Here is a 24,341-nt window from a genome sequence, read left to right on the forward strand (position 1 = left end):
TCTTACGACAAGCATGGGTTTCTGAAGATCAATTCTAACCCGGATCTCCACGTGTATCTAGTTACTGTTCCAACCCGCTGAGTGACACAAGCGGCGTTCAAACGTTCTCCTGCACGCCAGTAGGCCCTCGTACAACTATCAGATCTATCCAGATGAAACTGAACCGTGAACAGTACACTATCCCTGGCTTGTATTCTGAAGACCCGATGCTGTCAGTACTAGCTTGCTTACTACGTACAGCTGGACGTCGCGGCCGGATATTGTGCTCCCTCAACCGGTTACATACAGTTCTGCCACTAATTCATCTAAAATCAGACACTGTCCGTGCTGTTAATGTGACAATTGTTATCGATCCTGTAGGTACACTTACCGATTATGGTGGTCTTGTGAAGACACCCGTGCACGACCGGTGTGTGGCAAGTCATGGTAGTCATAATATTGTGTTTGACTTAACATTAAGATCTCTCTAATTTTCCAGTTTGCTACAAGCCTACGTTTTCTGGGGTTTTTCTCCTATAGGATGTGTTTCAGTACCAATACAACGTGTACATGCACACAATTTTGGGTAATTCACCATGTTCACTCCTGTAACAAGAGTGAGTTAGTTTGGGTGTAAGCCGCTTTCAGCAATAATACAGCATGAGACACCAGAAATGGGCTTCATACATTATACCCGTGAAAGCTCTTCAGCCTGACGAGCAAACGCCTTTACCACACGGCTGCCCCTCGCTCCTTACCACAAGAAATGTACTACTAGATTTCACGTTCACCTGATGCAAGCACATGACATGAGCCTTGTTAAGATTAAAGAAGGAAGCTCTGACGTTAGCCTAAGTTTTCTGCTATTTCTTAGTATTTCCTTTAGTACTAATACAACGAGTACATGTACATTTTGGGTATTTCACTCAGTTCACTCCTGCAGGTTTAAGTGTGCAAGACATGAGGTGAGGTGAAATTGGGTTTAAAGTCGTACTTGAGAATATTTCGCTCATATGACGACGTGAATGCGTGTGTATGTGTATGTGCGGCTGCTTGTACTAGCCCAGACTGAAGCTGGTTTTATAGTGCTAGCTCACTAAGATACCATGCCGCAGTGAAGCATGAATACCCCTCTCAGACACATTATACTGACTCCGAGTCGACCAGTCCTTGTTGTACCCGTTAATGCCGAGCGCCAGACAGGGACCAACAAGTACCATATTTTAACGTCTTTTGGTATGACGCGGTCGGGGATCGAACCCGCGACCTTCCACTCTCCGGGCGAACGCTCTAACTACTACACCACGGAGGCGGTCGCAAGACATGAACGTTGATAAGATTAAAGGTAGGACGTTCTTCCTTTTGATCATGTGTTCAATACCCTTTCACATGGACGAAGCTTTTGATCTACAGGCATGTCAAAACCAAACTGAACATGTAATATGTAAATGTCACATGTACTTCTTAACGAGGACACGTCACAAATGTCACTTATATCTCCCTTAGTTTGCCTAGTTGAGTGATGATTTGGACCCATCTTCTTATATATTCCGTTCGTTTGAACTGCTTAACTGCTTCATCGATGCAAATCTAAACAATTCTAGGCGGTTACAGGAAAAATTTAATATCAAATGTGATAGCTTCTGTATTTCGCTAACTTTAAAGAAAGGACACATTTTGGGGGACTATTTCATATCGTAGTATCATTCCACCGGGACCATGTTCAACTTCATCTTCTCCACACCTTCTTTGGCTCTGACTGTGAGGGCTGTGCCGTTGATGGTGTCGTCCTCCATTGCCATCAGGAATGCACTAACCACCTGGTCTACCCTGAAACACACAGACATCACACAAACACTATACATGTATATAAGCACAAAGTTACATTAACGCGCCAGTTGCGAGTTCAGGGCTCGATTCGACAAAACGAGCGCCAACATACAACTCATACATTGTAACTCATAAAATGACTAACTACAATCGTAACGCTACGGTCTCTTTGTGAAGCCTATCCCAGGAGTTCCAACGGAGGGGAACGTGTTCTATTTTGGAAAAGTGTGTCCAATATCCTTCGTGCATGTGGATATTGCGAAAGTTTTAATTCAAACTAACTCGTATGGCAAAATCCAATTAAACAAGTGAATTAAGGATTGAAATTCAGTATTATGGAATAACCAAACGCATGACGTAAAATGACTTTCTTCAAGACAATTTGCCATAAATGAAAGCAATCGTCATTGAAGTTACAGGCGGCCCAGCCTGAAAATCAAAGACAGTATCAATACAAAATGTGAGGACGGGCATTAAGGCAAGAAGCAAGCACACCCAGTACCCCTTTACTTGCTGAACTGTTGCCTTGAGCACAAGAATCAGAATTTCTGCACTTACTGGCAAAATCGAGACAAAGGAATTTAAGTTCCAGTTATGTCGATGATTTGGTGTCGTCTTATACCAATTCCCTGATTTACCAGAAGAAATAAAATACGAAAATCAGTCTCGTCTGTTTCTCACTTGGATTGTACATATAATCAGAGCGACAAAACAGTATAAAAAAAAAAACAGTATGACAAGTGAGATGACTTCCGAAGTTTGAAAGAGGGTCGTACGATTCTTGTTCAAAGATTGTGCGATCACACCTGTAGTAGAGAAACCATTAGTAAAGCTCTGCATCATTTCAAAGGTGAGGTCCGCATATTTGCCATGTATTTCCTGAATAGTATCAATCACATTGCTGTCAAAAGGGATGGGAAATTCAATGCTATAAATAATTATTGGTTTCATTTACATATTCTGGATCGTACAATGGGTGGACATCGGAGTCAAGCCGCAAGTATGGCGAGAACAAAGGACCGAGCAACGCCATCTTGTTTCTTAAGATACTGTGTCAGAAAAGCAAAGGGCTAAAATAATCACCCTGAAATATTCCCCTTCTAATGGTAATAGGTTTTGAGGTCAGCACCTGTCTATGGGAATACATATCCGGTCGATTTGACCAGCAATTCATTAAAGAATTGAGTAATCCAAGTAATTGCCCAGGGAGGTCAATACATTCTAGTGACTTCAAAGTCCATTCGTGAGGTACAGCATCATGCGCTTTTCTTTTGTCAAACCAGCACATTGCAAGGTTACTGTGGTAAGTATTATACTCTTCAATGGTATTTTTAACCAAACAATTGCTCCTTATGACCCCAACATCAATTTCAGGCTCCTTTTTGTTCCATGTAAATAATACCATTAGAGGGATGACACAAGGTCCGTAAGACACCCTGAAAATAGTTTGCCTTGTGCATTCAGACACGTAATTGTGGCATCAATCAAAGCACCTTCTGTTGGAGAAGTATCGTGCAATCTTTGAACCAAAGGGAGATCATCCTCTGTATCAAAGAGAGTCTTCAAACAGTGAAGTAATGGTGTTTGGACACAAGGAAACAGTTTCCAATACCGGTTTCGAATACCATTATTATTTTCAGGAAATCAGGTGTAATGAAACAAACCAATGGCGACATTACTTTTGTCATGTACACTATTATTGTACTCCTCTACCCATGGTTCCTCAAGATTGCAGGGTACTGAAAAGGTTTTGTCGTGATTATTTGATAACAGAAAGTTACAGCATCAGTTCACTACAGAAGGCAACATAACATTATTTCAAAAAGTTGTCTTCAGTTTTTAAATAAAGTGCTTACGTGCAAAACACGGTCTGTTCTATGAAGTCTGCACGTTGTATGATCTGGTCTTCATCCAAGTACAAAAGAGCTGTCTTAGCACCCGTGGGGCAGATACTGACTAGTCGAACTTCGGCAGTCCTCATTTCAGGGTTTTGCTAATGAAACCATGGCATTACACAGTGTGAGTGAGTAAGCATTTTAGTACACATCGGCAATATTTCAGCCATAGCTACATAGGTTATTGTTATGGCACTTAAAATGTCGTGAATGTCTGAGCAGATAATCGAGATAGAATATTTTCTGTTATGCATTTTCCTTATACATCCAGATCGGATTGAGTTTGCACGCTCGTTTGGTTTAATCAGCACCAGTATAGAGAACAGGTCGTTCTTTCTAATAGTCCAGACATGTCCAGATTCCTAAGATCTCGAGATCAAGGCACAACATGTAGATTTGCAAGAAATTCACTTACTGCCCAACTCGACGTGAAATGATAAACAGCGCTCTTACTGGCTCCATAAACAGGGAACCAGTACGTAGGCATCAAAGCTACATAAAGAACCAAAGAATGATAAGTTAACAGTTAAGGTTCATTATTTGTAAGGATTTCGAATTTCGAACTTTTACATACACGCATGCACGTCGTCATATGAGCGAAATATTCTCAAGCACGACGTTAAACCCAATTTCACCTCACCTCACCTCATAATCTCCATGTAATGCTACCTTGTGAAGAAAACAACTCGGTCGTTTGTTCAGGGGTAAACTATATTCCAGCGAAACCACCGTGGTCAGTGAATAAATTAGTCTTGAAAATACATTCCGGTGATTGACATCGTGAACATACGGGATACAATGGCATGCAAGTCAGCTAGCCTGACCCTACGTCACGGATCTTCACGGGGGTGGATACCAAGTAAAGGGTGCCAAGTTGCAAAGAAGACTCCTCTTCCTCAACCTCCTCCTCAAACATCTCTCAAACCATTCCATTACACACAGACCTCATGCAGCATCAACACCTTATCCCGACCCAGTAAAATGGACATTAATGGACAGGAATGACTACCTCATACCTGCCGTTGACGCTGTGTTGATGATGACGCCGCCTCTTCCGCCTTTATCCTTCCTCATGTGATTCAGCGCCATCATGGTCCCCCGCACAACGGCAGTCTGAATGCAGAGAGCAATGAAGAGAGTATAAACATAAGTAAGGACAAACTTTATGGATGAGCAACTCGTTCAGGTGATGCAACGTTTCTATACAGCTTCTATCTCTCCAAATCTCCAACTTCTAAAAATGCCACTCAAGAAGTGAGTGAGTTAAGATTTTAAGTCACATCGGCAATATTTCAGCCATATCGTGACTACAAACAAGTTATAATTTTACAATTAAAGGTAAATTATACAAACCTGTCAGCAAAGGACAGTAAAACAACTAGTATATCAAAGATTTCAATTTAAAACTAGTAATAAACACTAAAATACTTTAACTATAGAGGACAATACAATATAAAACAGGCTAAGATCGCCAACAACTGAAGTTAGATCACCATGCTAGGGACCATGGCCTTAGATAGAGAGGGGAGGTGAGTTCACAATAGACAATCTTTTGCATGATGTCCAATTACTATGTCCCGTCAATTTTTCGGGAAGGGGTATTGTGTCTTACGAAATCTATAAACCATAGCAATTCTCTGGTCATATGGACGGATTTGTTCATATTCATAAATTTGTAAATCCTTTGATAGAGAGAGAGGTGACCCTGCCATGTTAACAATAGGATGCACAATTACTATGAGCATTGTGTCTGTAAGGAAATCATAATCCATAGCAATTCTCTGGTCATATGAACGGATGTATGGTATATGGTAGATATTCATATGACAAATTTTCAAACACTTACTTACAAAGTTGATTTCCAGTTCTTTTTCCCATATCCGTTCATTCAAGATGCCTGCATTGTTGCACATTACATCAACATGGCCAAATTTCGAGACAGCAGCTTTGAAAGCATCTGGACAAATAATGTCATACATATACTTACATATTTACTGAAGGTAACCAATCTAGATTATAAAAACGGAAGGTGAACAAATCGTCAGCCGTTAACGCAACATAGTAATAGACGTTATGTGTTACACTGTTGAAGGAAATAATTTTAACATAGCAAAATTCTACAGAAGCGAATACAATGACCAACATTTAAGACGTTCATGGTCACAAAGTAACACGAAAACACACATGCACTTGATGCACTGTTGCAAACTTCGTTAATAAAGGCAGTGTACAATAGGCGCTTGAAAAATAAAAGTACTGAAATCAGTGCCAGAGCTACTGTATGTTCCAAACGAACTGTTGTATGTACTCAAAGATGTGAGGCAGGACGAAGGACCTTGTTAACCCTATCAGGTTTCTAACTACCATTAGGAGAATTGTGCAAGCATCCCCTGGACCCCCGACTTAAGCCATATATATATTATGAATGTAATTAAAGAAGTAGGTATTCAAGATGTCTAAAGTTTTTCCAAACAAGAGGCCAGAATAAAGATTCATTTAACTCTTTGCAACAAAGATCGCAAAAGCTTAAGCTTCTTGATGATTCACATAAGCCGGGATTCGATAAGGTTTGTTGAATATCTGGCCGACCACAATCAAGGATATAACATTATGACCGCCTGAGCCTCCAGATACAGGCATAGCAATTGCTGAAGCTGATTCCCACCTGCGGCTATATCGCTACCATGGTGATCTCACTATTTAGTGTCTCACCCTCAAACTCAGCAACATTCGTCACGTCACACTTCACAAAAAAGACATTATCAGCTCCACTGGAAGTTTGTAGTTCCTTGGTAGTTGCCTCCCCTTGATCCTTCTTGACATCTGCGAGACAAACCTGAATAAATGTCAGACAGGATATGTTCTTTCTTTAGGCCCTTGTTAATAGACAGAGACTGTTATACTAGTTGCTTATTTATACCCACTAATATCCTGCTCAGGTCAAGGTAATCTCATGAAATTGCATCATTCATTCAAACGAAACCACTATTTCTATCTTGAAAAGAGGTGAGGTGAGGGGAAATTGGGTTTAACGTCGTGCTTGAGAATATTTCGCTCATATGACGACGTGCGTGAGTGTGTATGTGTATGTGTGGCTGCTTGCACTAGCCCAGACTTAATCTGGTTTTATAGTGCTAGCCCACTGAGATACCATGCCGCAGTGAAGCATGAACACCCCTCTCAGACACATTATACTGACTCTGAGTCGACTCCGAGTCGACCAGTCCTTGTTGTACCCATTAATGCCGAGCGCCAGGCAGGGACCAACAAGTACCATATTTTAACGTCTTTTGGTATGACGCGGTCGGGGATCGACCGGGCGGACGCTCTAACCACTACACCACGGAGGCGGTCATCTTGAAAAGAAATTTGATTTGGGAGTTCCAAATGCAAAACAAAAAGCACCGTTACTATATTTTTGGCATTCTTCCTGCTTTTCCTGAGTGCCATAGCAACAGAGATTACTTAAGTGTATATTTATGCCCTTACTCACTCACTCCTCTCATGTAACATAATATAATGTTTCTGGTTCCTGAGCTATTGCTGGAACTAAGTACAGGGGAATAATAAATAATAACCCGAACGATTACAATAGGTCTCCTGCCTTTTAGGCTTTGTTTGCATTTCATAATGAACTGCACGTAAGACATATTTACCTTTCCCCCTTTCTTCAATACTGCTTCAGCCACGACCCTCCCGAATCCCTGTGCACCGCCAGTGATGAACACTACTTTATCTTTCAGCTGCATGTCGACTTCAGGGTATGCTGTAGGTGGAAACAATTATATGTGTAATATACACTCATGCTATTCTGTGCAGCGGGACTGTAATAAGTGGACATGGATTTGTCGGCCTGAATAAACATTATATTTTTTTTAACAGATCCGAAACTAATAATGTGAATATCACCAGGTGATCATGACATAGAACTTTGAACATGGCACATTATATATAAAGTATAATATTTAACATATACCTTTATCCCATTGATATGAACTATACACATAGAATGAGTGAGTTTAGTTTTACCCGCTTTTAGCAATATTCCAGCAATATCACTGCAGGGGACACCAGAAATGGGCTTCACACATTGTAGCCATGTTGGGAATCGAACCCGGGTTTTCGAGCAAACGCCTTAACCACTACGTTACCCCACCGCCCATATATACCAAAGAATAAATAGAACAATTCATTAATATGTAAAGCACGGTCAAACATTGTAACTTGCAACCGGATTTTTGCAAAGGGATACTGACAGAGTGAGTTAAATCTTACATTGCACTAATGTTGGAGCAGTTTTGCGATCATGCGATCAAGACAATCCTAATATGTGCCTGTCGACAAAGGGCAGTAAAACAGAAAGGTAAGTATCACATTGTGGTACTGTAGGAGTGTGGCACTAATATGTGATACTGTTGTCATAACCTATCGGAACATGCATTATTCAGACTGTGGGTGGGTGAGTCAGTTTTGCTTTTCGTTCCTTTAAAGACAATTTCAGATTATCGTTTTGGGCAATCTTATTCCATGTGGAAACCAAAGAGATGTTTATCCTGGAAATTTATCGGTACAACCAACGACATGGGCAGATCGAGGATAATGTGAAGTGAATATGTGATTCGACTGTGCAATCAACAAAGGGACGCAACTGTTCACAGCCAATATGCGACACATTAAACAACATATACGGACACCCTCGGCCAAACCCATCATGATATTTCAGTAGACGACTTCCGTCTCCCTTACATCAAAGGCGCGTTTACAGTGCTCTCCACATAACTATTAAGAAACCATCAAGAGACTCCCGATTACAACACCACTAGAGGAATGGCAATCGGAATTTCACGGGTTGGATTTACAGGTTTTGCTGCTTACATCGAAAGAATATCACTCACCTTGACCTACCCATACTTGATTTTTAGCCTGGGCTGTAAGACAGACGCTCAGATACGGGTGTAGGAGTATGTGCACTGTATACAAAATACATCCTATGCCGTTACTCGAAACATGTTCTTCTTAATTATTACTTACCACGTTGGCGGCTGTGTTTGTGAATATATATATAGCCTCTCTCGATATTACGTTCAGAGTCTGCCCTCTCCTGATTTTAATCTTTGAACCTTGAACTTTTAAATTTCACACAGTCATGTTACAAAAAAATAAGCGAAAAGCAATATACATACCTGAAGATCTCCCACCGCTGAGTGACGAGTCACTCTAAACAGCTATTGAGTGGACACGTTTGGGATACATTCTGGAGTTTACAAGGATTGTGTGTGCAATTATTAATACACTGGTCCTCCCGAAAGGGTTAGGAAATGTTTAAACATGTGGCGATGCTAAAACGTGGAGTAGTGTCTTTAAGTGTGGTCTCAATAGAAATACAAACATTATATAAATCGGATTTCTTAGCAACGGATATTTGAAGAATATTTCGGTGGTTGGTTATTCGATGCCATGGTTTGCTGACCAAATGTATATGTTTACACTGGAATGTATTACCCATTATTATCCAGGTTAGAATTGGTCTTCAGCAACATGTGTTTGTCGTAAGGAGCGACTAACGAGATCGGGTGGTAAGACTCGCTGACTTTGTTAACACATGCATGCCATCATATCCCAACTGCGTAGATCGATGCTGTGATCACTGGATCACCATATAGCTAGACTATTGATGCGTGCGGCGTTAAACAACATTGGCATTTATCGTATTTTGTGATACTGGACAGAAACGAGTATAAACGTTATCATTAACCTATGTGTCGACTGAACACAGCAATTGTCTCATTAAAACTAAACATAACATATGTGGTTATAAACGCTACCAAAACATGGTAGCTGGATTGTTAATGAAGTCTCGCTATGCACATTTTCAGCTCCATTCGAACAGATGTTGAATCCAGAGCGGAGGCTGCACAACTAACACATGTTTACAGACGCTTTATACGTAAACATGAATCTGTACCCCCGTATTGCAGTTTTCTTCACCATGACAAGGGTTCCATACATGCTGGACTCACCTCAGGCCCTCATTATTACCTTCTAAAGGCAGGCGAAGAATTAATCTGGCAGCACCAATGAAAGGAATGGCGAAACACCTCTTAACAACTCATAGATATAAGTGAAATTCAGTCTGAAAACCGTGGATACAATGTTGTTCGGGCTTGTTCCCACTGCAGATAATTCAGTTTCGTTATACAGTACATTGCAGTTTGGAGTATTGGAATATTAACTCGTCTCTACCTTAAATCTACCAAGATCTGGGTATGATTAGTTCAATGGAGAGGTAATTATAAAGGTCTATTAACTGACCTAATTGGGTTCACCATACGTTAAAGAATAATGTCGGTATCACTATGGGTCTTTCTGCCTATATAAACTCCATTTTATTCTGCGTTAAAAAGAAACGCTAAGAACTGTTTTCCAATATGTTACAGTACTTTGTATATACCAAATCCATTTCCTATCTCTTGTTATCCTACTAACAGGACATAAAGACCTGGCCAGCAAGGGATTTTATGGTGTGTCTTTCAGTTCCCTTTGAACGTCAATTTTTTGAAATGAGCTGGCAGCTGGAAAGATACCGTCCTTGATTTATGCACATTTTCCATAATTTGTTGTATGCACATCCTTCATCAGAGTCTCATGTAAATTCAAGAAGAAACATCAAACTGTTTCTTGATATGTCTGAAAAGGACATAAAATGGCTTTGGTAGTATTTTACTAGTACCGCCTCCGTGGTGTAGTGGTAAGAGCGTCTGCCCGGAGAGCGGAAGGTCGCGGGTTCGATACCCGACCGCGTCATACCAAAAGACGTTAAAGTTTGGTACTTGTTGGTCCCTGCCTGGCTCTCGGCATTAATGGGTACAACAAGGACTGGTCGGCTCGGAGTCAGTATAATGTGTCTCAGTGGGGTATTCATGATTCACTGCGGCATGGTATCTCAGTGGGCTAGCACTATTAAACCAGCTTTAGTCTGGGCTAGTACAAGCAGACGCACCTACACATACACACGCATGCACGTCGTCATATGAGCGAAATATTCTCAAGAACGACGCTAAACCCAATTTCACCTCACCTCACCTCATTTTACTAGTTAAAAAGGTTTTGCACTGTCGACATGTATTCAGAAACGGAGCTTTTATTAATTTAACGTGAATATGCATGTATCCTTCATTAAATGAAAATGTAACGTGTTGTTCTACAGGAGGTATAAATGTTGAAGGAAGTCAAACTTGTCAGGTTGTAACATCATCATCCATTGCATATCATCTATTGTCATTTGAACAAATCAGATGCTCTTTAGGTTTGTTTGAACAGTATGCCTATTTCGGGGTGTTACTTGAATGCACCCCATCACACTTCCACCCTCAAAACCGAAAGCGCTGTGTAACGCAAACGACGTTCAAACATACTCCTGGAAGGCCGTAGAGTTACCAGATGAAACCCAGATTCAACTGAGAACAGAACGCTATCCCAGGCTTGTATTCTGAAGCTGCGATGCTGTCCTCACCTAGTACAGCGTACAGCTGGACGTCGCAACCGGATTGTGTGCTACCTCAACTGATTGTACACAGTCCTGCCACCAACTGATCTAAACCGAGACATTGTCCGTGCTGTTAACGCGACAGTTTGGTATCGTGTTGGTACACTACCCGATTATCGACGACCGGTATGTGGGAAGTCATATGATAGTCATAATACTGTGTTTCAATTAACATTGATATCTCTATAATCTTCCCAATTTTGTAGGTTGCAGGATTCCTATTTTTCCTGCTATTTTTATGTTTCTGCTATAGGATTTGTTTGGGTATTTCACCCAGTTCACTCCTATAACAAGAATGAATATGCTTTTACGCCCTTATTAGCAAAATCCCTGATAATCCTGTGTTCAGTGCCCTGTAACATGGATGAAACTCTTGATCTACAGACACGTCAAACCAATACTAAAGTGGTACTTTTTATTCACAACATGGCAACGATCATACATATCTCCCATAGTTTGAGTGCAGTTTGCCTTATGACAATGATTCCCAGCTCATCTTATATATTCCTTTCGTTTTAACTGCTTTATCTGCTTAGATTACGTAAATCTAACACGCTAAGGCAGAAAAGAAACCTTGAGACGCTGTTATTCACCTTAAAACTAATGAGCATAGGCAAATACGCAAACTTTATAGAAAGGACACTATTAATACTATTGCTTAGGTTCTCGCATTTGGGGGACCTCTTTTATATGGTACGTGTCGTGGTATTATTCCACCGGAACCAGGCTCAACTTCATCTTGACCACACCTTCTTTGGCTCTGACTGTGAGGGCTGTGCCGTTGATGGTGTCGTCCTCCATTGCCATAAGGAATGCGCTCACCACCTGGTCTACCCTGAGAACAAGCAGACATTACACTAACACTATTCAAATACAACGTTACATTAACACACTAATGCCTGTTCAGTATCCCGTTCGACAAAGCAATCGTAGCGCTAACATATAATAATGACTTACGACAATCGTAACGCTACGGTCGCTTTGTGAAGCTGGTGCCAATAGAGGGGAACATATTCAATTTTTGAAAAGTGTGTCAATTATCGTCAATGTCAGTGGATAATGTCTATGTATGATGTTAATCTTACAGACTCGTATAGCCAAACGAAGAAACTTGTACACATTCAAGAATTGAATCAAGGCCTTAAATTCAGTTTTATGCAATAACAACAGTACGTATTGGCCTGGCATTCCACGAGATGGTCCATAACGACTCCGGAGGACATGCCTATGTCATTGGAAAAGGACTCAACGCGAAGAACATATGCTGTTTATATTCTCCAGTTCAAGGCCATCCATGTAAAGGAGATGAGGAAAAGGTTTGGGGAACTGTGCTGCGGTGGCCCAAGAGGATAACCCTCTTCTTGGTTAAGCGTAAAGCTTAACAGATTTAGTGACAGACAGAAAAGCTCAGGCCTAAAAGAATCACCCTGATATATTCCTATTCTGATGGACATTTCTTTTTTAGGTGAGCACCTACCCTTGCGAATACATCTCAAGTTTAGTTGACCAGCGATTCATTAAAGACTTGAGTAAAACAAACTATCGCCTGAAGTGGTCGATACATTTTCGTGACCTCAAAATCAAATCGTGGGTTACAGAATCATAGGCTTTTGTGTAGTCAATCCAGCACATAGAGAGGTTACTATGTGAAGATTTTTACTCTTCAATGATCATTTTCTTTTTAAAACCAATAGATCCTTTTAACCCAGCATCCCATCTGGCTCCTTTCTTCTCCATATAAATAATATTATTGGAAGAGGAGTAGGACGACACAAGATCTGTAAGATACCCTGTAAGTAGTTTGTATTGTGTGTGTGTATTCAGACACGCAGTAAGGTGGACATTTTTACGGATCAGTCAGTCACCTTTCTTTGGGAGAAGTATTGCTCTACTTTTGCAGAACCAAGGAGTGACATGCCCTGTATCCGCGAGAGAATTCAAACAGTGACGTAATGGTGTGTGGACACAAGGAAACAGTTTCCAATATCGGTATCGAATACCATCATGTCCTGGTGCCGTATTAAATCTGTACTTTTGGGTTACATCAGGTATAATGAAACGCACCAATGGCAGCCATATTTTTTCATGTTCATCATTATTGTCCTCTTTTACTCATGGTTCCTTGGGGTTACAGTTTCCGGGTATTGAAAACTGATTCAAAAACTGTTCATTGAAAAGGTCTTGTCGATACAACTTGATAACCGGATAAAGCAGCAAAGGTCGGGGATTACATCAGTTCTCTACTAAAGGCAACATCACATTTCTACAACATTTTCTTAATTTTTTAAGAAAAGTGAATACATGCTCACCTGCAAAACACGGTTTGTTCTATGAAGTGTGCACGTTGTATGATCTGGTCGTCATCCATGTCAAAAAAGGCCGTCTTAGCACCCGTCGGGCAAATACTGATCAGTCGAACTTCGGCAGCTTTAATTTCAGGATTTTGCTGAAGAAACAATGGCATTACACAGTGTGACACTGTGAGTGAGTTTAATTCACATCGGCAATATTTCAGCCATAGCTACATAGGTATTGTTGTGGCACTTAAAATGTCTTGAACGGCTGAGCAAATACGAGACAAAGGAGCTTCTGTTATACATTACACGTTATCCAGTTTCCCCAGATTGTGTTTGGTTTAATCAGCACCACTAAAGAGAACGTGCTGTTCAGTCTAATAGTAGACAAAAGAACATTAGAGATTAAAACACAATGTGCAGATTTGAAATTCACTTACTGCCCAACTCGACGTGAAGTGATAAACAGCGCTCTTACTGGCTCCATAAACAGGGAACCAGTATGTAGGCAGCAACGCTAAATAAAGAGCGAAATAAAGATTAAGCCTTGAAGTGCATATTTCATAAAAGGAATATATATGAAACTTCAGTGCCAACATCTTCTGTTACAGGTCAAGTTAGAAGAATACTACCAGTTTTCCCAGTCACTCAGCCTACGTTTGGATCTCAGGCTGAGAAGGAAAGGAACTAAACAGGAAATAAACACCTACCACCCCTTCACCTTCAAGGGTTCCTCTACAGAACCATATTGGGTCTCTGACATTGAGGTTACCCTGTCCTCGCAAGACAGGTGGAGGAATAGTCCCCCTCACACTCACTGGTCTCCGATTAAGCACCATCATGCAACTGTCCAATATAATGCAGTGAATTTGCAGAAGATATGAAATGAATTTCAACGAATTACAATTATTGATACAGGATTTCAAAACGTCAGCCTTACGTCTTCAGGAAGCCTATCAAATAACTTTGATTGAAGACAGTACAGTCATTATCATTACTTCTCTCCTCCAGCAGATAAAGCAAGTGGTGCTACCATTTTGCTTCGCCAGGGTATGATACACAGCATTGTATGTCTAAATTCGAACCTTCAAGATGTTGCTGTACGCCTAACACTGCATACTGCGTTGATTTTATTCAGCCTGTATATCCCTCCTTCTATTGATGGTCAAATGGGTTTAAATCGTTTCAACCCAGAAAAAATTATATACATATATATCCACATAAAGACCCAGAACTAAATGGCATCCCCGTAAAAGTTGTAAAGACTCTCATTTTACTGTCTTTGCCGTAAATTAAATACCTTAAAGCCAACTATCTGAAACTGCTCTCCTGCTTATAATTCATACTCTGGATCAAACTACCCTCCTACAGTTACTAAGATTACTGGTCCGCTCAATTCGTTACTACGGCCCCATTGCATAGGGCAGTCATTCTCGCGAGGTGCTACTTCCGGTTCTGAGCTGGTTCCCGTCTCCCTTTGCGCCCGCAAACTTACGATATGCGAGACGGGGCCCAGCTTACTTCCGGAACCAGATTTCCGGTGGCAAGCGTATATTCAAGAACGAGTTCTGGATTCAAATTGCGCGACCGCCAAATAAGACTTTGATAGACCGGACTAAGTGTAAAACTATGCTTGGCTGTCACAGCTGTTGGCAGTCATAATAGTTGGCTAATTTGGGGATGGTTAGATCGGAAAATTGTTAATCTTGCAAGGATTATCGGCTCCTTACTGTCAACTGACAACCATGAGACTATTCGAAATAGTATGAAACGTTGTTTGTCGCCGGAAGTACTAAGGTCTCGCGAAGTGCCGTGTCCTACTTACGGCCTGCAAAAGCAACCTTAAACAACTTGATTCTGTCCACCACCAATGTCCAAGACTTGTCTTGGATCTTTCCGAACTTCTCCGATTGACAGTATTTACGTTGAAGCAAATGTGCCTTCTCCAGCACCAAACACCAGCACGGCATTAACCCCTCTTTCCAATATGTTACAAAACTGTATTCCAATGAGTCCCGTAGTGCATACAAATATGTGTTTTATTTCCTCTATGAAGATCCTCCTTCTTGACAATTGGTGAGGACACGATTCATCCTAACACTAACCACATTTAAGAAGTCAAAAATAACCACAATCAAATACAGTAGGAACAATAACTTAACCCATTAAGAAGTAAATATAATTCATGCATATCTATATTTATCAATGGATGGTGGCTATTGTGCCACTGTCATTGGATCCAGAACAATATCTTCTCGATAACAGCTCTAATTTCACAGCAGATTCATCTGTCATATTAACAGTTCCTAAATATATCAATACACATCTCAAATATAAACTATTAAATATATTTTCAGACTCACTTTCGTACCTTGATGCCATTAAATGGCTGTCTTGTAAACATCCACTTTTAATCGAACTTATTGAATTATATAATGATCATGCTACTGGCCAATACAACATCGTAATCTGTTGGTTACCCAGCCATATTGGAATTTTTGGTAACACAATGGCCGATTCTGCTGCTAAGGCAGCGCTCAACGAATCTGTGACACATCTTATCATGCCATGCTCTGACTATAAAACCGTAATTAGATCTACATCCGTGATCATATGCAAAGAAGTGGAACACCCAAATGAAACCAACTGTTGGATGAATGTGTTTAAGTAGATAAATGTTTTGCAGTTGGGTGATAGTTTAAGTTAACAATTGAGATTGTTAGTGGCTGTAGGCTCACAGGGAGGTGAAGTGTTATTTTCCTCCTGAGGGGGGACGCAATTCCCGAAACATACAGAGTAATGTTATGCCCACCTGAATTTTAATCCTAGTATATTTGTGATTTTGACTGATGGCTAAATTAGAGTACAAGAGATTATGTACATCCAGCTAGGGGTTTCCGGGGTAATCATGTGCTGTGCTATTCATTGTAAGCGCTATGAGCATACCTGGTATGCAGTCGTGTTTGGCGCTATATACATGGACACATCACGATTATTAGGGTCCACGTAGGTCCCCATGGTCCATAGTATGGTGATCAACCTTCATTTCCTGGTCATCAACAACCTGTTTCTATATTGCAGTGTTCTGACAGAAATCAAATTTTAAAGAGAGATGCTAGTTTTAGATACTGTTTCTTTCATACTTCCTCATACCTGCCATTGACGCGGTGTTGATGATGACGCCGCCCCTACCCCCTTTATCCTTCCTCATGTGATTCAGCGCCATCATGGTCCCCCGCACAACGGCCGTCTGAACGCAGAGAGCAATGAAAACAGTATGAACATAGAGCCCTTAGTTAGAAGGAATGTTGACAGTCCCAAGTTCATAATAAGCAGTCCTTTTCATGATGTACAGTAACTATACTGAGTTAAACTAGAAACTTTACAATCATATATTCAATAATATATAAAGGAAAGGACACAGGAATATGGTAAAGAGGTTATCATTTTTTGTTAAGGTCGATAGGATAAACTGAGGATAATCACAATGTCAAAAATCGGTTCCATGTGGTTACAGTGTCACAGGAAATTAATTTAATGTTTCAAACGTTCAGTAGCGTGTATGGCCACCCGCCCGTTCACAACTGCCAAGCAACGCCTCTTCATGGACTGTCTGATGCGTGTAAACACATTATTGGGGAATCGGCGCCATAATTCCTGCAAAGCTGCACAGATCCTGCAAATGCTGGGGTTGGCTCCTGAGAGTGCGCAGACTTCTACCAAGAGCATCCCAGATGTGCTCGATTGGATTGAGATCAGGTGACCTTGACGGCCAGTCATGAACATTGATTCCTGCGTTCTGCGGGTAATTCCTGGTCAAGTTGGCTGTATGGGGTCTGGCATTGTCATGTTAACGTTGAAAGTGCAGACCTGGACCATGTGCTGCCATGAATGGAATAAGTTCGGGGCCTAGCACCTGGTCGCGGTAAACTGCAGCATTAAGGTTCCCATGGATAACCAGAAGTCGTGAACGGGCAATCGCACATAAAGCACCCCGAACCATGACACTTCCGCACCCAAATTTGTCAACACCCTGTACACAACACTGAGCATAACGTTTACAGCATCGCCTCCATACTCTCATCCTACCATCAGCGAATCTGAGGGTAAATCTTGATTCATCATTCTCTCTGAGTCCATCGGAGGTGTCGTCGGGCCCACAACAAACGCTGACGTCGATGTAATGGCGTCAAAAAGGGTTACGCGATATGGTCGTCGAACACGAAGGTGAGCAGCTCGCAGCCGGTTTGGATGGTTTGTGCCGACAATCGACCCTAAACAGCTTATTTCTGGTTCCTGTAGCCGTCACAAAAACGATTACGGAGTTGACGTAACACAATATGACGTCACACGTGGTCGACATGGCCTAGGGCAATCACCAATGGTGCCAGTTTGTTGCAGTCTGTAAATCATAAACAGTCCGATGGCTGCACCCAACGTTCCTGCTTCCAGCTTCCAGAATTGGCTGTTCTTGTTATTTCTTTAAATTGTTTTTTCACTTTGCACAGTTCGTGGGAACATGTGCGATCGAATGCACGTGCACTGATAAGATCACGTGACCAGTGGCACGTCAAAAACACATATTGTGGGGTGCACGATGTTTGGATTGACTTCAGTGTGCTATGGTGACTTTTTTCTTGAGTCGATACTTGGGGAATAATATTATGATACCCGAAAACTGTCGACTATAACAATTCATATTTTTATTTACAAATATAAATTGTGAAGTTTTTATTTTGACTCAGTATATGTTCGGTCAAATTTCGGGAGTGAACATTGTGTCTATACGGAAACCATTAAACATAGCAATTCGCTGGGCCTATGAACAGATGTATGACATAAAGTACATACTCATATGACAAATATTTAAATACTTACAAAATTGATTTCTAGTTCTTTTTCCCATATTCGTTCGTCCACTATGCCTGCATTGTTGCACATAACATCAACGTGACCAAATTTCGAGACAGCAGCTTTGAAGGCATCTAGACAAAGAAAGGTCATGCATATACAGTGTACTCTGTCAATACCGGCATCAGTCGGGACCAAATAAAAATGCCGGTTTTGACAGAGTGCCGGTTTAGCTAAGTTCGCTTATGACGCCTGCGCACACGGAAGTTCGCTGTCGTACTGTCACTTTAGCATTAACAAGATGTTTGAATAAGAAACAAGGCAGTGTCTGAATGCACATTCATGTTGTTTAAATCAAATAAAAATGTCTGAAATCTCTTATTAAATTTCAACTGATCATATATTATCGGCAGAATTAAAATTATAAACTATTTTTCGCAATGTTATTGAAAACAACGATTCTTGTCTATGCTTCGGCAGCGGGTCTACAATAGCATTGTCAAAGAGCAAAGTAACGATGTTTCAAACATCGAGGAAATCATTAAATAAATTGAAATCAACAATAACATTCATAAAAGTTGTCCAACGTACATATAAAATTACTATTTCCATACTTTTGTGCGATCATGCAATGTAAGTCAAGTCACTGACAAGTTACATCTCGGCTTTCACCGCCTCCGTCTTGACGCCCGCACACGATGCTTAATGTGAAAATATATGCATGAAGCATTTTTGTCATAGGCCATAACCTAGCACGATATGTCCAATACGTTCCATAATTTACGTATAGGTAGCGATGTCTTTCTTAATATGTTCAGAATAGCATTATTTTACCCAAAAACTTTCGTCTTAATCTAAAAGTTTTCGTTTACGAAGAAGGTATCCATTTCCATAATATGATTGGCTGCTTAGGTCACGTGTCTGATTTTGACCAATCACGACCCTTATAAGCAGAGTGTAGTGAAAAAGCGTCGTTAGAAACCAATCTTTATCCAATAAAATCGCTTCTTACAAATGTGAAAATACTCTCGGCAAGAGTACAGTGATATTGTTGATGTTCAGAGCTTTCGAACGATACCCGCCATCAAACGATTCGCCTCTATGTAAGTGACACGTGCCACTCACTAATTAACAAGAAACTGATTGACACTTCTCGTTTCTGAATAATCTCGGAAGTCAATACCCGCGAATCAACAAAATGTAAACACTTGCTTGTTTATACAGTCAAACTGCCCACTACATGTATTAATTACTCTGGGTAAGTGTTACGTACCACTCACTGATTAACAAGATACTGATTAACACTTCCCGTTTCTGAATAATCTCGGGAGTCACAGCGAATTGTGTTGTTACATCATTTGGACCTAATTGCATCAAAGGGTTACGCCGTCTTTCATGTGCCGGTTTTTACAGATTCGTTTTCATAACAACTTGTTCGTTGGGACTGAAAAACAATGCCGATATCCTGAATAGACAGATGCCGATGTTTACAGAAGTTTCTAAATGATAATAACGTGCATTTCTGCCGGGACCGAAACTTTGTGCCGATGTAGACAGAGTGCCGGTGTTAAGAGAGGCCGGTATTGACAGAGTCCACTGTACCTACCTGTTTATTGAAGACAAACCTGACCGGAAATGGGAATATAATGTCAGACAGGATATCCTCCCACTTCAGATACCTTCAAAGAAGATATAGAATTTTATACTAGTTGCTTACATATACTCGTCATGTTTCTGATAAGTTCACTATAATCTCTACAATTGGATCATTCATTCCAACGCAAAAGCACATTTGTATGTGAAGATCAGAGAAAACCTCCAAACAACATTTGTATCTTGGAAACAAATATAATTTGGGAGTTCCGAATGCAAAACAAAAATACAACGTTATCATATTGTTGTTATTCTTTCTCCTTTTCAAAGCGCCCTGATATATACATGCAAGAGAGTTTATTACCGAGTATATTTATGTCCTTACTCAATCACTCACTCCTCTAATTTAACACGATGCGATATAATACTATGAACAAAAATGCCGAAGATTCTTCTTTGCTTTGGTTGCATTTCATAATGATCTGCGCGTAAGACATCTTTACCTTTGCACCCTTCTTCAATACTGCTTCAGCTATGGCTTTACCAAATCCCTGTGCCCCGCCGGTGATGAACACTACTTTATCTTTCAGCTGCATGTCGACTTCAGGTATGCTGGTGGCAACAATACATGCATAATACAATACAACCAGAAATTATTGAGAATTTAAAGATTGTAAAGTTTTATATTTTTTCACTCACTACTCACGTAAGAAATGTGAATATTAGCAGAACATAACTCAAGATTCAAAGACAAGTGAACAGTTAGTATTTTGTCAAGTCACCATGGGCAGCAATACAGGCTTCAATGCGGCGTGGCATACTACTGATCAAAGAAGTTAGAAAGTCGTGGTCCATGCTGTTCCAATATCAGACCAACTCTTCTTTCATTTCAGCAATATTTGTGAGATTTTTCTTATTGACACTTTCCTTCATAAGTCCCCAAACATTTTCTATTGGATTTAGGTCAGGGCTATAGCTTGGCCAATCTAATAATGTCATATTTTGGGTCCGAAACCAGGCCTGTGAATGCTTTGAACGATGTTTTGGGTCGTTGTCCTGCTGGAAAATCAAAAATGTCCATAGAACAGATGGAAGTAAATGTCGATGTCCCTCGAGAATATCTGTGTACCGCTCACTGTTCATATTCCCTTCAAATACACAGAGGGGCGTTGCCCCTAACACAGATATGCCACCCCACACGTTAAATTTCGGACTGTACTTTGGGCGCTGATACAAAGGTTTTTCAGTTTGTTTGGTCCAGAATTTCAGTGTATTAGGAAACAGCCACCCAAAACTTTCATCTGAGAAAATCACATTGTTCCAGTTAAAATGTCTATGCTGTAAGCACCAGTTCAACCTTCGCTCCTTTTAGGTTTCATGATCGGTGATGGAATTCCTCGACTGTTCTGCCAACACATTGCATGTAGCTCAGTTCTAATTGTCTCCTTACAGACAGCCACAGTTCCTCTATCAATCATATCCAGCCTTAAGTTTTTCTAAACTCCTTCGTTTGTTTTTAGAAACAAGAATACTAAGCCGCCTCCCTGTCACCGACAGTCAATTCTTCTGGGCCTACCTGCGCCTCCCTGGTGCTCAATGCCATATCCATTTGCATCTCTTTTTCAAACACGATAAACAGTTGACAAAGGGATGCCTGTTCTACTTGAAATCACTTTAGCTGATCTAATGTCCTTGTAATAATACTCTAAAATCAACTTCCTCTTCTCTAAATCATCCATACTGAAACTGTCGTCTGCTAGCAAGTAAACAAAGGGGGATAACTCTTCACAAACTAATGAAAAAGGATGAACGGAGTTGTCTCTCTTGAATGAAACCAAGCACTTGATAGCTGGTCAAGGCTGTTTATACTAGAAATCCAATTAAACATATTCCTAAAATTCTCAATAATTTCTGGTCATACTATATATTCTCATACCGTTCTGTGCAGCGAGACTGTAATAAGTGGACATGAATAAGTCGGGCTGAATACACATTATGTACTCATGGAAACGAATATGGGACACCTAAAAGTACAAGTGTTCTTTTCCAGGTTTCTTCACAAGTTTTGCATTGCACTGTGGGTGAAATTCTGGAAAAGAATACAGGAACACTTGTCCTTTCAGGTGTTCCTGTTTTCGTCTCCATGAGTATATTGTAAACAGCTGCAAAACTAGTAACGGGAAAACCACCGGGCAACAAAGAAATTTGACATACCACATATAAGTAGTATTTAATTTTAATATACACTTTTATCCCGTTGATATGAACTATACATGGAACATGTATCAGACTGCGGGTGAGTGAATGCGTTTTGCTTCTCGTCGTGTTAAAGACAAGTTCAGATGTATCATGGTGCGCCCTGTTATGCCATGTGGAAACCAAAGTGGTGCTTCCCCTGGAAATATATCGGTGTAACTAACGGCATGGCCACTGTGCTGACAGATCAAGGATCAAGTGATGTGAAAATACGATTCGAACTGAAATCAACAAAGGGACACAACTTTTCACAAGCAATACGCGCACATTAAACAACATATAGGGAGACCCTCGCCAAAACCCATCTTGATTTTTCAGTACACTTTTTCTGCCTTCCTCGCGCTAGCATCTTGGGCGCTTCTACAGAACTCCGTCCCCACATAACCATTAGAAAACACTCAAAAGCCTCCAGATGAGAACACCACTGGAGGAATAAACAATGATATTTTCACGGGTTGGATATACAGGTTTTGCTGTGGACAAATAAAGAATATCTCTCACCTTGACCTACCAATGCTTCGCTTTTAGCTGGGGCTGTAGGACAGTAGTTCAAATACTCTTGTCGGAGTATGGGTATGCACGCCAGCGTTTCTATACAACATTCATCCAGAACTGTTACTCGTAACAGTTGGTGCTCTTCGTAATTAAAACTCACCACGTTGCCGGCTGTGTTTGTGAATATATAGCCTCTCTCTCTCGTTCAGAGTCCACATCTCGGGATTTTGAACTTTGGACTGTCGTGTTCCAAAAACTAGTAGGCAAAAGGCATTGAAATTACCTCCGTATCTCCCGCCGCTGAGTGACCCGTCACAGGGAACGTACGATGTCAGATATTGAAAAGAGTTTTTTGTTTTATATGCTGGAGTTTACAGGGACTTTGTGTACAAATATTTATGTACTGATGATTATGTCCTGTGTAGGTGTGACTGGTGCGAAATGGTCAGAACAGGTCTGAACATACGGCGAGGCTAAAACATGGAGTGGTGTCTTTGAGTGGAGTCTAATACAAACAATGCATAGGCCGTGGGAAATCAGATCTCTTAGCAACGGATATAATATTCTTATTGTTCTCATCGCATTCCACCACGGTGTTTAGACATTTCTAGATGGAACACAATCCCTTTCCAACATCTGTTAGCATGTGAATCACTTTTATCAGGAGGCAGGAATTCCTTGTGTAGCTGCATTAATTAACCCTTTAAACTACTGGATCTTCTTAACACTGCCCATTGCTGGACCCGGTTATCCTTGTGCAGCTGTATCAATGAACCCTGTCAACTCCAGGATCTCCTTAACATTGCCCACTGCTGGACCCGGTTATCCTTGTGTAGCTGTATTAGTTAACCCTGTCAACTCCAGGATCTTCTTAACATTGCCAAATGCTGGAAACGGATCCTTTGTGTAGCTGTATCAATCAACCCTGTCAAGTCCAGGATCTCCTTAACATTGCCCACTGCTGGACCCGGTTATCCTTGTGTAGCTGCTTCACGATCTTATTAATTCAGGAACTTCTAAATGCCAATCAAACAGACATATGTATCAATCGTGTTGTCAAGTCATGGATCTAATTACATTGCCTACTGCCGATCCAGTTATCAGTTTGTGAAAGAGCTGAGGTATCAATTAAAACCCCTGTCAACTGGCCGGCCGGACCTGACTTCATATCTGAATTTTCCTGTGGATAAGTTATACTTCATTGTGTATCATATAGCTAATCATCCTTCTATTTAAATCTTCATTCATTGCGGATTCAAAGCTGCCTTAAACTTCACTCACTCAGTCGCTGATTATTTCCAATACAAACAGTAAGTGCTTATATGGCCAATTGCGTGTTTCAACTACTGACGAGAGGTATTATGTTGCTTAATCCAAACACAGAAAATGTGTGTTTCGATACAAACGCACGCACAGACACATACGTACGTATATACATACGTGTGATGGAGAGAGAGGGAGAAATGGGTGGGTGGAGGATTGTAATAATGAAACCATGTGTGTATACATGGTTGTAGTGAAACGAAAGACATTTAAATCCACTGACTGCCCAGTGATCGAATGATTAACATCGCTCTTACCAATAAAACGAATTAAGCAAAC

At 40.7% G+C, this 24,341-nt stretch overlaps 1 protein-coding gene and 1 long non-coding RNA gene across 2 annotated transcripts; both read right to left on the bottom strand.

Annotated features, from left to right (window-relative positions):
- Positions 1-1,583: 1,583 nt before the first annotated feature.
- LOC124255423 (15-hydroxyprostaglandin dehydrogenase [NAD(+)]-like) lies at positions 1,584-22,923 on the bottom strand. The gene is made up of 8 exons (XM_046689339.1): positions 22,900-22,923; positions 7,361-7,470; positions 6,417-6,540; positions 5,555-5,661; positions 4,721-4,817; positions 4,120-4,196; positions 3,666-3,802; positions 1,584-1,809 (listed from the first exon to the last, which is right to left on the bottom strand). The coding sequence occupies exons 2-8, from the start codon at positions 7,451-7,453 to the stop codon at positions 1,683-1,685; spliced, it is 762 nt and encodes a 253-aa protein (XP_046545295.1). The 5' UTR covers positions 7,454-7,470; positions 22,900-22,923; the 3' UTR covers positions 1,584-1,682.
- Positions 13,654-16,794, bottom strand: LOC124255425. The gene is made up of 3 exons (XR_006892687.1): positions 16,698-16,794; positions 13,985-14,061; positions 13,654-13,696 (listed from the first exon to the last, which is right to left on the bottom strand). It is a non-coding gene; the product is annotated as an uncharacterized LOC124255425 (long non-coding RNA).
- Positions 22,924-24,341: the final 1,418 nt, after the last annotated feature.

The sequence above is a fragment of the Haliotis rubra genome, unplaced genomic scaffold (assembly GCF_003918875.1).
Source record: "Haliotis rubra isolate DU_JTF1 unplaced genomic scaffold, ASM391887v1 Scf60, whole genome shotgun sequence".
Lineage (NCBI taxonomy): Eukaryota > Metazoa > Mollusca > Gastropoda > Lepetellida > Haliotidae > Haliotis > Haliotis rubra.

Coding starts and splice junctions, on each gene's coding strand:
- LOC124255423 (XM_046689339.1), bottom strand. CDS start 7,453: ATGCAGCTGAAAGATAAAGTAGTGTTCATCACTGGCGGTGCACAGGGA. Junction 5,662..6,416: donor GAATGTTGCTGAGTTTGAGG/GTGAGACACTAA, acceptor TTATTTGTCCAG/ATGCTTTCAAAGCTGCTGTC. Junction 4,818..5,554: donor AAGAACTGGAAATCAACTTT/GTAAGTAAGTGT, acceptor CTCTGCATTCAG/ACTGCCGTTGTGCGGGGGAC.